Below are 15,370 nucleotides of genomic sequence, written 5' to 3'. Positions count from 1 at the left end.
GCTGTTCGTGGTTGGCGGGGGGTGGGGTTCTTGGAGTTGACGGTGATTGGTCGGGGAAGGAGTTGGATGTAATATTCCCGACAGTTTAAAAATGGTATGGGGGATCTGGCTTTTTGGTTATGGGCTCTGGACGGGGTTTTTACCTCGGGAGCTCTGGTGGTGAGTCTCCCGGAATGGGAGTTGCGGTGCCCTTGAGCTGGGTTGGACGGCTGGGGGTAACATGGTGGTTTAGTTTTTGGTCTTGGGCCAAAAAGGTTTTTTATAGCCAGATCTTTTAGCTCCAAGAACCCTCCCCTCATATTATTTGTATTTAATATTTGGATGTTTATTGTTAATATTTGATTGTTTGTTAATAAATTGGCCGCTGTGGCCATAATTATCCAAAGGAAAAGTGGTAGTCTGCGTTATTTTAAGAGTATGGGATACGAGGAGTCGGGGTGGTTTTTGGGAGAAGAGAGAAAAACTGGATTCGCCATATGCGGTCAAGAAGGGGGCTGGAGGGGGCACAGCCTAAAGGAAGCCCCCCATGACTACAATGGGCGGGTAGGTTTTTGAATTTGTTTTGGCCGGGCAATAATGGTTGGCTGGGATGGGCCAGGGGAGGGGTTTGGGGTGGGGGGGGCAGCCTGGTCAGGGAAAAGTGCGGGAAAGCCACACTTCACCAACGAATCTGAAGGAGAGAAGACCCACCCACCCTCCCTTTTTTAGGCAGCAGGATTGAATTAAAGGTGTTTAGGGGAATTTTGTAATAAAAAAAAAAAAAAAAAAAGAATAAGGAGGAAAAAGTAGCAGAGGCATTTTGGTGTGAATTTATGCGAGGCGCTGCTTGTTGCTGTCGTCACAGTGGCTAAGGGGCGGGGGGTGGGGTTCTTGGAGTTGACGGTGATTGGTCGGGGAAGGAGTTGGATGTAATATTCCCGACAGTTTAAAAATGGTATGGGGGATCTGGCTTTTTGGTTATGGGCTCTGGACGGGGTTTTTACCTCGGGAGCTCTGGTGGTGAGTCTCCCGGAACGGGAGTTACGGTGCCCTTGAGCTGGGTTGGACGGCTGGGGGTAACATGGTGGTTTAGTTTTTGGTCTTGGGCCAAAAAGGTTTTTTATAGCCAGATCTTTTAGCTCCAAGAACCCTCCCCTCATATTATTTGTATTTAATATTTGGATGTTTATTGTTAATATTTGATTGTTTGTTAATAAATTGGCCGCTGTGGCCATAATTATCCAAAGGAAAAGTGGTAGTCTGCGTTATTTTAAGAGTATGGGATACGAGGAGTCGGGGTGGTTTTTGGGAGAAGAGAGAAAAACTGGATTCGCCATATGCGGTCAAGTCCTTTTATAACCTCTGATGAGCTAATGCAGTCAGCATTTCATAGCAATGCCACATCCAAGATGACTACGGCATTACAGTGACTGGCAAGCAATACCTGCATGTTTATTGGCTGTAACATAGAAAAGCACAGTAAAACAAACGTACAAAAATACTCTGTTGTAAAGAAGTAACAGTAAACAGAAAATGCTAGTAAAAAGATGGTAAAACACAGGGTATTTGGTTGATACGTTTTTTTGGAAAAAAATGTATTCTAAGCTGCTCTACCAAACCTCAAGGTAACCAACATCAGAGCAGTCCCTAACTGATGGATTTAAAAACCTGGTCATGTGTATAGTTCATATATAAGCAGGATTCAGACAGGTAATGTCCGATGTGGACATGCTACAGAGGATGGCCTTTAAGTGCATGGTCCACAAGGGAGCCATGTTTATTGGCTGTGTATCAGGTGGCAAACATACGGAGCGGGGATTTGAGCTGCAGATCCGAGCATCTGCTAATGCTTGTTGAGTGCCAAGCACATCCGAGCACCCAGATACTTGAGTGATATCTGAGTATCACCAAGAACATTTAATCATCCCAAATCAGAATTTGTAAGCCACCATAAGAATTGGAGCAATCAGAGGATAGTATAATTGAAACGCGTGCACCACTGCCGCATTTTTCATCCACTCCTGGTTTTGGCTTACAAATACTGATGTACTGACCAAATACTGAAAGTTTAATAGTGGCCTAAGTCAACTTCTCTCTGCCATTGCAGCTGAGACCCATTCATAACCTAACCAGAACCACCCTGCTTTTGTTGCGGCACATTGTAATATCTCCTTTAGGAATGTGCTATGCTATCCCTAATTTATGTCTTTTTACTTTCATTGGAAACATATTGCAATTGAGGTGTTAAGATTTAAAGGTGTTTTGCCAATACCGAAAATATAGAATACCTATCTGTCCTTCGTTGAAAAGGATCCAGCACAGGCTTTGTACTTATGATCTTTTCATAATTTTTGCCAGCGCAAGAAACATGATGCTTTGCTGCAGCTCTCTGCACAGCTGATAGAAACCCTTTATTCTAAGGCTCAACGGGTGTCCAGTAGTCAGTTTTCATCTTTCAAAAAGTGTATATCTTAGAAATGTACCATGATTTTCTGTTATTTGTGTGAGAGGCATGTCAAAGTTTGGCAATAAAAGTTTCCTCTATTGATCATTAAAGACCTGGAGCTGTCGGGAGAACACGCAAGTCAGGAAAGTGTTGAGTTGTGACGTAACTGTGGGATAACGATCATTCCTTACCATATTATTGTAAGTGAGTTACATTACATTATTTTCTAAGAGTTGTTCACACCATAAACTTTTGCAGAGTGAAGACATACAGTTACTATTAAATGAAATAGAAGAGGGAAAATCTACACTTGAAAAAATAAAAAAACTTCATAGAGAATGTTTGATGTTAGACTTGTACCACAAAAGAGACACTGATCTTCCACAAAGGTAACTATTGTCAATATTATTATTAATCATCTAGACAAGCCATTTTATAAAGCATATGGGTGTATCAATTCAGGTACATTTTGGATATTAGACACTGTACAACAGGGTTCCCCAACTCCAGTCCTCAAGGCCCACCAACAGATCATGTTTTCAGGATTTCCTTAGTATTGCTCAGGTGATAATTGCTTCACCTGTGCAATACAATGGAAATCCTGAAAACATGATCTGTTGGTGGGCCTTGAGGACTTGTGTTGGGGAACCCTGCTCTAGAACATATTTATGCCACCCTCATGATCAAGTAAGTTGAAATAGCAAATTAGCAAATTCAAAAATTATACAGAAGAGGAAACAAGGCTGGATGCTGGACTACACCATTTCTAAATATAACAGTCTTTCATTGTACATTTCAGGACATTCCAGAAGCAAGATCATACAAGGATGCGGTCTTCACATGAGCTTAGATCTTCAAATTCATCATCATTGCTGCATAGGTCAAGTTTAAGTCCTCCACGACTTCCCCAGAGAAAGAAGAAGCGGCATGCAGGTAAAGCAACTCAGCACTACAATATTGCTTCACAAAAAAGTGTTTAACGGGAAAGAGGCATCACAAAATGACATATTGTTTGAATTAGGTGTTGGTGTTAAATGCATTTTTTATTCTTGGCAGTTATTTTTTTACATTTCACAATCTGTATGAAAAGCAAAAAACTTGCAATTTTCACACTGGCCACTTATAGATTATAACTTCCCATTGTTTCAGGAAATATGTACTTAACCACAGTGATGGAATCCTGACCCTGTCTTTTGTACTGAAGTGTCTAATGAGCATGTGTAAAGGTGATTATGAAGGGGGGAGCAGGGTCAGGTGTGGCATCACCTATAATGATTTGTGGGTGCAGTGTTATCAACTGTGTATAGAGGTGTTATCTGTCATTGTAATGAAATCTGTCATGTAATTGTAATCATACCTCTTCTGATAATAAGTAGTTTTGCTGAAAACTCCTGAAAGACCAGGAGGTATAAGGGTACGTGCACACGCTGCGGATTGGGGTGCAGATTCATCTGCGCAGCTTTTGTAAAATCCGCAGGTGAAACCGCAGGTCAAAAGACCTGCGGTTTTACCTGCGGATTGCTCTGCGGTTTTGCCCTGCGGTTTTTCATCTCAATGGAGGAGATGGCAAACCGCAGCGGAATCCGCAGAAAGAATTGACATGTCAATTATCTCTGTGGATTGAAAACCGCAGATAATCCGTGCGGAAAATTCTGCACCGTCTGCACTGCGGTTTTTGATTCCCATAGGGAATCATGGTACTGTACACCGCAGCAAAAACTGCTGCGGACCCGCAGCGGCCAAAACCGCTGCGGAACCGCAGCAAAATCCACAGCGTGTGCACACACCCTTAGTCTAAAAAAGCCCTCAGTTGCTAGAGTGAATTTTTTTTTAATAAACATCATAATATGAAAAAACTTGCCATTTTTAAAAAAAAAAATACATGTAACACAAAAACCTGATTTAAGCAATTGATAATTTTCTGAGGATATACTCCCTTTAAAGGGTTTTTACCTTTCAAAAAATACTTTTGGTCAGGGGCACAAACTTAGCTTTAATTAGTTTAGCTTGGCCCAGTATTGTCGCCATCAATTTCCCTTTCCGGACTAGTCCAGTGTTAGGGTCTCGTCTCACATAGCGACTCACCAGCGATCCCGTCAACGATATGACCTTGTCAGGATTGCTGGTGTGTCGCTACATGATCACTGGTGAGCTGTCAAACAGGCAGCTTCACCAGCGATCAGGACAGCGACACGCAGGTAACAAGCAGCGCACAGTTACCCACTGTGTACCTTAGTTACCAGCGCGCTGGTGCAGGGAGCTGGTAACCAAGGTACACATCGGGTTTCTTAGCGGTGCGCGGCGCTTAGAAACCCGATGTTTACCTTGGTTACCTGCTCCCGTTCACTGATCGCTGGTCTCCTGCCTGCCACACGCAGCGATGCGTGCTGGCCAGCGGGAGACCAGCGATCAAAAAAATGTCCTGGCCATTCCAGGACGATCAGCGATACCCGGCAGGGGGGCCGGTCGCTGGTAAGTTTCACACACAGCGATCTCGCTGGTGAGATCCCTGTTGCGTCACAAAACTTGTGACTCAGCAGTGATCTCGCTAGCGAGATCGCTGTGTGTGACGGGGGCTTTAGAGCGAGGGAGCGTAAGTGTATTTTGTTTAGTTTTTATTACACCTGTCTGTGGGCGAAAGGTTTTTTAACCCCTTCACGACATGCACCGTACTAGTACGGGGCATGTTGTGCCTCCCCCTTTGATGTGGGCTCCAGCGATCCACCCGCAGCTATTAACCCATTAAATGCCGCTGTCAAATAACGCGCGCTTCCGGCCATCAGGCCGGAAATCCGCCCACCGGTGACCCCCGTCATGCGATCGCGGGTCACCGATGGGTTGTCATAACAACAAGAGGTCTCCTGGAAACCTCTATGGTTGTCACTGCCGGCTTGCTGTGAGCGCCACCAAGTGGTCGGCGCTCATAGTAAGTGAGGTATTCTGCTACATACAGGTTATCTGATCATCGCCTGTATGTAGCAGAGCCAATCGGTAATGGCAGCTTCTATTCTCCCATGGAGACTATTGAAGCATGCCAAAAGTAAAAAAAAAAAGTTTTAAAAAATATTAAAAAATAGAAAAGTATAAAAGTTCAACTCACCCTCCTTTCACCCCATTCAAAATACAACAATAAAAAAAATCAAACATACACATATTTGGTATTGCTGCTTTCAAAATCGCCCGATCTATCAATAAAAAAAGATTAACCTGATCGCTAAACGACGTATTGAGGAAAAAAAGTAAAATCGCCAGAATTATGTTTTTGTGGACACCTCGACATTGCATTAAAATCCAATAATGGGCGATCGAAAGATTGTATCTACACCAAAATGGTATCATTAAAAATGTCAGCTTGGCACGCAAAAAATAAGCCCTCACCCAACCCAAGATAATGAAAAAAATGGAGATGCTACGGGTCTCGGAAAATGGCGCAATTTTTTTTTTTAACAAACTTTGGATTTTTTTTCACCACTTACCGTAAATAAAAAATAACCTAGACATGTTTGGCGTCAATGAACTCGTAATGACCCGGAGAATCATAATGGCAGGTTACTTTTAGCATTTGATGGACGTGGTAAAAAAAATCCAGAAAACCGTTGGGGAATTGCATTTTTTTTGTAAATTCACTGCACTTGGAATTTCTTCCTGTTTTCCAGTACATGATATGGTAAAACCAATGGTGTCGTTCAAAAGTACAACTGGTCCCTCAAAAAACAAGCCCTCACGTGGCCATATTGATGGAAAAATAAAAATGGCTCTATGAAGAAGGGGAGCGAAAAAACAGAAACACAAAAAACAAACAGGGCTCTGTCATGAAGGCGTTAAATGCGATACCCTCTCTTAATCTGTTTACTAGCAAATTCTCTGGGGGTGATTCATCGAGACCAGCGATTCTCTTGCCGTTGTTGATGAAGGGGCGTTTTGGAGCAAATGCCCTAATAAGAGGCTCATACCTCTTAATGAATCAGTGGAGGCACGTAGTGGCATACACCTCAGTGTTCGCATCGCCACAAATTTTGCTCCAGCCCCTAGCTTTTTTGGCCATCCTTGCGTTTGCGCAAAAAATGTGCCTTTTCAAAGCTTTTTTCACCATTTAGTGAATCACATCATTGATGCCATATTCCGTCCTATTCAGCTATTTTAGCCTATAGATGCAATACACAGGCTGATACATGCTCCTGTATAAGATTAATGTGTTAATACAATTTTAAATGCATGTATATTAGGAACTTATATGATTTACGATCTGATTTACGATCTTTATTTATGATCTGTAAACAGATCTAAAGAAATATTGGACAACCCCTTTAAACATATGGTAATACCATATTATGCCATTTTATATACATATGGTTTATGGTTTAGCATTTTTCTTTTCGGTTCTTAAAGGGGATCTGTCATTAAGATGAAACTTCCCTAACCCAAACCTTATATAAGGGCATGCGGGGGCCAATGGATTTACATCTCAATCTGTTGCTGCATTTCCCAGTAATAAGCATTTTAGTTCATAGACAATTGAGGTGTTAAGTGCTTTGTGTGTGACATAGCACTTAAGGAACTTCTGCCTCCCTAGGTTGTTTCCCTGCTTAGCAGCTTTAGAAGTGGCTCTTTAAGTGCTCTACCATGCCAATTATTGCTTCATTTGCATGTTAATTAAAATGTTTTCCTCAGGAATGTAGAAATTGGTAGAAGATATAAAGTGGTCAAAGGATTTACATTATAAAGACCTGCTCGTTCATATGTATGAGGTCTTTTTTGGGGAGAGGGGTGATCTTGGGCTACTTTCACACATCAGGTTTTTTCCAATAGGCAGGATCCGGCGTCACGCCGGATCAACAGATCCGGCGTAAGTTGTGGAAAACTGATGAAACAGATCCGTTTTCCCTCCGGATCTGTCTAGCTGGCTGGTAATGGATGAGGGCCTCACTATATCTGTTTCCTGGGGGTTGGCCAACTGGATCTGAGCATGCTCAGACTTTAAAAAAAAAAGGCACCCATAGACTTGCATTGTAGTAAAAAGCCGGGCGCTGTCCGGTTTTTCACCGCAGACAAAAAAAACGTTATTTGAGACGTTTTTTCCAGACGCCGGAATCAAAATTTTAGCCAGATCCAGCAAAAACCGGAAGAAACCAGAGGCCATGCGGCACGACCCGGCGCAAATGCAAGTCAATGAGGAAAAAACGGTTCCGGCGGCAGATTTCACCGGTTTTCTAAAAATAGCCGGATCCTACCTTTCGGAAAAAACCTGATGTATGAAAGTAGCCTAACTGACAAATTCACTTTAAGTTACTAGTGAGATTTTAGGATCAGTTTGACTATATATCTATTTTTTGTCTCCAACTACATGTTGGGTTCCCTAACAGAGCAAACAAGGTCCAGCCTTCTGCGGGCTCTGAGCCACGGAGTGAGACTGTCTGAGAGGGCAATAGATTTACATACACCACCTGAGTCCAAAGAGTTGTTTCTCAATATGGATAAGAAAACGGCATCTGTCCTTAAAGGTAAACTATGCGGCAACTGAACAGCAAAATATGACCGAATTCCGTACATACCCAGTCGCTGAAACTGTGACAACTAATATTCTCTAGTCTCAAGCAGTGACTCACAAGTGTCTGATCCTTGGATCAGATTTATTATACAGAATATTATTGGCAGATAAAGAACCAGTTTAATCAAAGTCTCAAACATGGATTTGTTAATATGTCTTTGTGGCGTAGCGAGGGCTTACAGTGCTAACACTTCAGCCATACAGAAGGGGCGGACAACAGAGGTGATAGACAGTGTCTTACTGAGCAAGTTGGGGATATAATGCAGTATAAGTTAGGCAAATGAGAACAGATGTGTTGCACATATATGATACATAATATATTACATGCAGCTACACTGAGTGTGGTGCTGTCTATGCGTGAAAAGGAGGATGAGATTTATGAAGACAATGTCTGCAGTATCAATTGGAATGGTGTCTTTTGAACCTTCCTTTACAGTCATATGTTAAAGTTTGGGCACCCCTATTAATGTTAACCTTTTTTCTTTATAACAATTTTGGTTTTTGCAACACCTATTTTGGTTTCATATATCTAATAACTGATGGACTCAGTTATATTTCTGGATTCAAATGAGGTTTATTGTACTAACAGAAAATGCGCAATCTGCATTTAAACAAAATTTGACCGGTGCAAAAGTATGGGCACCCTTATCATTTTCTTGATTTGAACACTCCTAACTACTTTTTACTGACTTCCTGAAGCACTAAATTGGTTTTGTAACCTCATTGAGCTTTGAACTTCATAGCCAGGTGTATCAAATCATGAGAAAAGGTATTTAAGGTGGCCACTTGCAAGTAGTTCTCCTATTTGATTCTCCTATGAAGAGTGGCATCATGGGCTCCTCAAAACAATCCTCAAATGATCTGAAAGCAAAGATTATTCAACATAGCTTTTCAGGGGAAGGATACAAAAAGTTGTCTCAGAGATTTAACCTGTCAGTTTCCACTGTGAGGAACATAGTAAGGAAATGGAAGAACACAGGTACAGTTCTTGTTAAGCCCAGAAGTGGCAGGCCAAGAAAAATATCAGAAAGGCAGAGAAGAAGAATGGTGAGAACAGTCAAGGACAATCCACTGACCACCTCCAAAGACCTGCAGCATCATCTTGCTGCAGATGGTGTCACTGTGCATCGGTCAACAATACAGCGCACTTTGCACAAGGAGAAGCTGTATGGGAGAGTGATGCGAAAGAAGCCGTTTCTGCAAGCACGCCACAGAGTCGCCTGAGGTATGCAAAAGCACAAATTGGACAAGCCAGTTACATTTTGGAAGAAGGTCCTGTGGACTGATGAAACAAAGATTGAGTTGTTTGGTCATACAAAAAGGCGTTATGCATGGAGGCAAAAAAACACAGCATTCCAAGAAAAACACTTTCTACCCACAGTAAAATTTGGTGGAGGTTCCATCATGTTTTGGGGCTGTGTGGCCAATGCCGGCATCGGGAATCTTGTTAAAGTTGAGGGTCGCATGGATTCAACTCAGTATCAGCAGATTCTTGACAATAATGTGCAAGAATCAGTGACGAAGTTGAAGTTACGCAGGGGATGGATATTTCAGCAAGACAATGATCCAAAACACCGCTCCAAATCTACTCAGGCATTCATGCAGAGGAACAATTACAATGTTCTGGAATGGCCATCCCAGTCCCCAGACCTGAATATCATTGAACATCTGTGGGATGATTTGAAGCGGGCTGTCCATGCTCGGCGACCATCAAACTTAACTGAACTGGAATTGTTTTGTAAACCGGAATGGTCACAAATACCTTCATCCAGGATCCAGGAACTCATTAATAGCTACAGGAAGTGACTAGAGGCTGTTATTTTTGCAAAAGGAGGCTCTACGAAATATTAATGTCACTTTTATGTTGAGGTGTCCATACTTTTGCACTGGTCAAATTTTGTTTAAATGCAGATTGCACATTTTCTGTTAGTACAATAAACCTCATTTGAATCCAGAAATATAACTGAGTCCATCAGTTTTTAGATATATGAAACTGAAATAGCTCTTGCAAAAACCAAAATTGTTCTAAAGAAAAAAGGTTAACATTAATAGGGGTGCCCAAACTTTAACATATGACTGTATAAAGGGCTTATTTCATCAGGGATCAGCCATCGCAGCGATAAGCTAAATTAGTAAGGGGAAACCTTGACCAATCAGACATTTATTCTGTGGTGGAAGAATGATTATCTCACGTGGATGGCTTGATCCTGCACAGATTTGTTCTGCTCTGTTGTTCTGGCTTATAGATGAGTGTACAACAGTGGACCCCCCCCCTTATACCATCTATAGGGATAAACACAACAAATGCAGCACATGCACAGAGGTTGCGTTAATGATTTCTAGGTGTATAATCCTTTTTTGTTGCATTGGTCCACCAACAATAAGATAAGCCTATGATAAATCAGAATATTGATATTTATAAATATATATATATATAGTGCTCAGCATAAATGAGTACAGCCCCTATGAAAAGTAAGATTTTATTCCAAAATTTTGGCAAGACTGGATTTCACAGAACATTTTTGATATGTAATGATATGTACCTGCAGTTTAACCGTACATCTGCAGTAAATAGCGTTTTCCATATTGTATCCGAATATTTCATATTGCTTCCGAGTATTTTTACAGTTTCATGAAGTGACCTGTATATCATAATGAACGGTTTGTAATAAAATAATTTGTAGCCATAGCTCTCATATTTGATAGCTGTCTATGTAAAAATATGACACAATTCATATACAAAACAAATTTGCGCTTTCATTGCAGATTTGAACCTTATAGAGGGCATCAAAGTTCAAGAAAAAGTGAAGAAACTATCTAAAACGTAGGTGTGGTGTGCACTTTATAGAGCTCTTTTTTCCTGTATTTCTATTTTTATAGTTTTTTTTTTATATTATGCAAAATATTATAATATTTTAAATTGAAGATAATGATATTTCAGTTCTCTGGACATTTCTTCATCTCGCTGGCTGAAGACCTATGGGCTAATTCCAAGAAGGCTTACTATAATGGATGCCTTGGCGCCAACAACTGTACCGCACTCTGCTAAATATATCCCAATCCTTCATAAGCACATTGTTTCTAAAGTGTTTGATGAGGTAAGAACTATTGTCTCATGTAATTTGTATTGAAAGGTAACTTCACATCTCAGAGAGACAAAAGAGTCTGTGAGTACAAACTTATGACCTTTGACACTCTCAATGCAGGAATGAATGTGTCGCATGGATTTATGTCTTTTTACATCAATTAAGGAATTTGCTCCTAAGACCTTGTGGGGGCATTACAACCCAGAACCAGACCGCAATCAGAGGGCAATAAAACTTTCACTCCTTATCTATGAACTGGTCCAATATTTATGGCCATAACTGTCTATCAATCCCCCATAATGATAGTTCTGCTTCACGTCACTTGTCTTACCTATTGCATTTTTTCTGTGCTGTGTTGTGAATAAATATGTAATTCTTCAGATGTTGTTTTAGTCAATGCCTGATGAAGAGACCTGAGTAGTCTCGAAAGCTTGCAATGTGTTACCATGTTTTCAGTTAGCCATTAAAAGGTATCAACTACTGAGGATTCTAAATATTTTTCTATAAGTTTTAATCTAGGCCTATATATGTTGTCCAGTCCAATTAATTCAGACACAGCTAATGAAGAACTTCAACAAGGATGTAAATTTGTGCTCACTACTCATTTAACTTCCTGGGTAATCTAAAAATTTCCAAATGTCCCTAGAACCCATTTTCAGGGGAGAATCAACCTTTCTTAAAATTTGACAGACATCATAATAAATGTCATCATCTTTAGATGGCCATTTCCAGGTATTTTTATTCTTGCCATAGCGTTCCATGGTTTTCACTTTCATCTCATTGCGGGCAATCTCAGTAACCACTCCACGATACTTTCTGACATCATACATTACTTCAACCCAGTCATCAACTTTGTATTCAATATCAGGGTACTTGCAGTTATTAGCATTGTAATAGACCATGTTTTTAGTGGTTCTAAAGCCAATAAATTTGCCTGCAAAATACCCTGTGGCATGAAATTTGGAAATATAATCTAATATTATAATATAATATATACATTATAATATATAAATATAATATTTGTGCTGATGACCTGGCCTCTCACTTTACAGAAAAAATAGATAATATCCGTCAGGAAATCTGCTCCCAACCACCAAGTGCTGTGACTCCCATCCCTTCCTGTATCTCCCCTGGCTCACTTTCCACATTTGATCCCATCACAGAAGAAGAAGTCTCCAGACTCCTCTCTTCCTCTCCTCCGACCACATGCACTACCGACCCCATTCCCTCACATCTCCTCCAGTCTCTCTCTCCAGTCGTCACAACTCGCCTAACTACAATCATTAATCTCTCCCTCTCCTCGGGCATGTTCCCATCCTCCTTCAAACGCGCCATTGTTACTCCATTACTAAAGAAACCCATTCTCGACCCATCCTGCACAAACAACTACAGACCAATCTCCCCTTCATCTCCAAACTTTTGTAGCGCCTAGTTTACTCCCGCCTTACCCGTTACCTCTCCACTCACTCCCTCCTAGACCCTTCACAGTCCAGCTTCCTCCCCCTACATTCGACTGAAACTGCACTCATCAAAGTGACCAATGACCTTCTGACAGCAAAACGTAACGGTGACCACTCTCTGCTCATTCTTCTTGACCTATCTGCAGCTTTCGGCACTGTTAACCACTATCGCCTACTCTCTAGGCTCCAGTCACTGGGCATTAAGGACACTGCTCTCTCCTGGTTCTCTTCCTATCTTTCTGACCACTCCTTCAGTGTTTTGTTCTCTGGCTCCACGTCATCTCTTCCTCTCGCTGTCGGGGTACCTCAGAGCTCAGTCTGTTGTGAGTTCATTTTCCCCTTCACCGTCGATGTCTGATGAACTCCCTCTTCTGGTGAAGGAAGGTAGTGAGGCTGATTACCAAACACCTGGTCTGGTAGATGATGACTGGGTAACAGGAAATTCTGACTGGATATAAGGCAGCCGACGCCCTTCTGAGTCGCTGGTGATTTCTCTGCTGGATTCTTGGAGACCAGTCTGATTCCTGCTTCCCAAAGATAAGTTTTTGCTCTGCTATTGAACTTATTAATTTTGTTTTGTTTTCCTTGTTTTTTGGAGTTCAGCCATCCCCGGTCGGGGATGTGCTGAGTTCCATTTTTGTCTCTGATCAGTTTGTCTCTTTGCTCTGTCTTCAGAATTTACATGAGTGCTGATATAGTCTTTTTGAAGTCCTAGCGACTTCAGGGCCTGTTTTTCCTATCAGACGGTTGGCACATTTTTTGGTAGGGTTTTTTATGGATTGCAGACAGCAGCTTTTCTATCCTGTCCTTTTTAGTTAGCTTGGGCCCCATTGTTTGCTCAACCTATCTTTCTATCTGTGTTAGTGTTTTCATCTTGCTTCACCGTCATTATATGTTGGGGGCTGCCTATTGCTTTGGGGTCTGTTCTGGGGCAGTTTAGATTTCCCCTTTCTTTCTTTAGGCCTATTTAGTTCTCCGGCTGTGATCGAGGGGTCTAGGGCATCGTAGGAACCCCCGACGGCTACTGTTAGTTGTTGTGGATAGGATTAGGGGTCTGCAATCCGATAGCTACCAACCTCTCCGGTTTTCTGGACTTAGCTTGTATTTTTGTTTTTTCCTCCTTCAGTGACTCATTCATAACATCAGTCCTTGGTCTCCTTCTCTTCTCTCTCTAAACGGCCCCAATTGGACAGACTATAAGCAGATTTGGCTTTCAGTACCATCTTTATGCTGATGACACACAACTATATACGTCATTCCGCGACCTTACCCCTGCTGTACTACTGAACGCCAGTGACTGTCCGCAGTCTCCAACATCATGTCCGCTCTCTATCTGAAACTCAACCTCTCCAATACTGAGCTTCTTCTGATCTCTCCTTCACATCACATATGCAATCTCTTGCCCGCTCTTACCACTTACACCTAAAGAACATCTCTAGAATCCGCCCTCACTGTCACATTGATCCACTCCCGTCTGGATTACTGTAACGCTCTATTAATTGGCCTCCCCGTTACTCGACTATCCCCTCTCCAGTCCATACTTAATGCAGCAGCCAGGGTCATTTATCTGGCTAATCGGTACTCGGACGCGTCTGCTCTTCGCCAGTCCTTACATTGGCTGCCCATTTTCATTATAGGATCCAATTCAAAGTACTTGTTCTCACCCACAAAGTTCTCCACAGTGCAGCACCCCCCTACATCTCCTCCCTCATTTCTGTCTATCGGCCTAACCGACTGCTGCACTCTGCAAACGACTTTCGGCTAACCTCTGCACTAATCCGTACCTCTCACTTCCGACTCCAAGACTTCTCCCGTCCTGCGCCAATCCTCTGGAATGCTCTACCCCAAGAAATTAGGACTATCCACAATCTGCATAGTTTTAGGCGCTCCCTCAAAACACATTTGTTCAGAGCGGCCTATCACGTTCACTAATCAAAATCATTCTATATGTAAGTGTGCATGAGTAGCCCATTCACTATCTCCATCCATCCATCCATCCATCCATCCCTCACTCCCTCAAGATGGCTGGACCATCATTGTAAATACATCACTGTAAATACACACCTGTACTTTGTATCTCCCCCCCACCTCATTGTAGATTGTAAGCTCTCACTAGCAGGGTCGTCTTATTTTGCTTTAATAATTGTATTGTTAACGTTGTTACTTATGACTTGTGTTTTGAAACTGTTAAACTGTAAAGCGCTGCAGAATATGTTGGAGCTATATAAATAAAGATTATTATTATTATTATTATAATACTTATAATATAAAGTAAAATGAACATCAAAATTATGATAGTATTTAATTATTTCAAAAAGCTGACTGTTAAGGCCCCGTTACACGCATCAATAACAGTGATCCGACGTGGATGGGATCGCTGGGACATAGTTAGCTGATCGCTGGTGAGCTGTCTCATAGACAGACCCACCAGCAATCAGGACCAGCGAGCAAGCTGGTATCCAAGGTAAATAATGGGTATCTAAGACGCCCGCTGTTTACCTTGGAAACCAGCGTGCACGTGTTGTCCAAAAATTGAAAGGCAGGTAACCTAAATTGAAAAGCTGAAGTAACATACGTTACAAGGCTGATGGTAACTTACGTTACAATAAGTTTACTTCATACAGAAACTGTGAAACTTTTAGCAGCAACATGACACTTAGGCTACTTTCACACATCAGTTTTTTGCCGTCAGGCAGGATCCGGCTATTTTTAGAAAAAACGGATCCGGCATAAATTTTGGAGAACTGTAGAAACGGATCCGTTTTTTTGCTGGATCCGTCTAGCAGGTTATATCTGTTCCTGGGGGCTGGCCAATTGGATCTGAGCATGCGCAGACTTAAAAAACCGGATC

The 15,370-nt window shown here is 41.7% G+C and overlaps 1 protein-coding gene across 1 annotated transcript in view; it reads left to right on the top strand.

Moving 5' to 3' along the window:
• Positions 1-15,370, top strand: part of VWA3B (von Willebrand factor A domain containing 3B) — a 347,179-nt gene that overhangs the window by 111,948 nt on the left and 219,861 nt on the right. Inside the window, exons 15-19 of the mRNA XM_073589743.1 lie at positions 2,684-2,814; positions 3,225-3,358; positions 7,789-7,926; positions 10,740-10,797; positions 10,915-11,071. Coding sequence (XP_073445844.1) covers positions 2,684-2,814; positions 3,225-3,358; positions 7,789-7,926; positions 10,740-10,797; positions 10,915-11,071 — 618 coding nt within the window. The remainder of the gene's footprint in view (positions 1-2,683; positions 2,815-3,224; positions 3,359-7,788; positions 7,927-10,739; positions 10,798-10,914; positions 11,072-15,370) is intronic.

Source organism: Dendrobates tinctorius, unplaced genomic scaffold (genome assembly GCF_039654945.1).
Source record: "Dendrobates tinctorius isolate UK_male_01 unplaced genomic scaffold, ASM3965494v1 ptg000112l, whole genome shotgun sequence".
NCBI lineage: Eukaryota > Metazoa > Chordata > Amphibia > Anura > Dendrobatidae > Dendrobates > Dendrobates tinctorius.
Note: the sequence above shows the minus strand (reverse complement) of the source record. Positions and strands in the feature narration are given on the sequence as shown.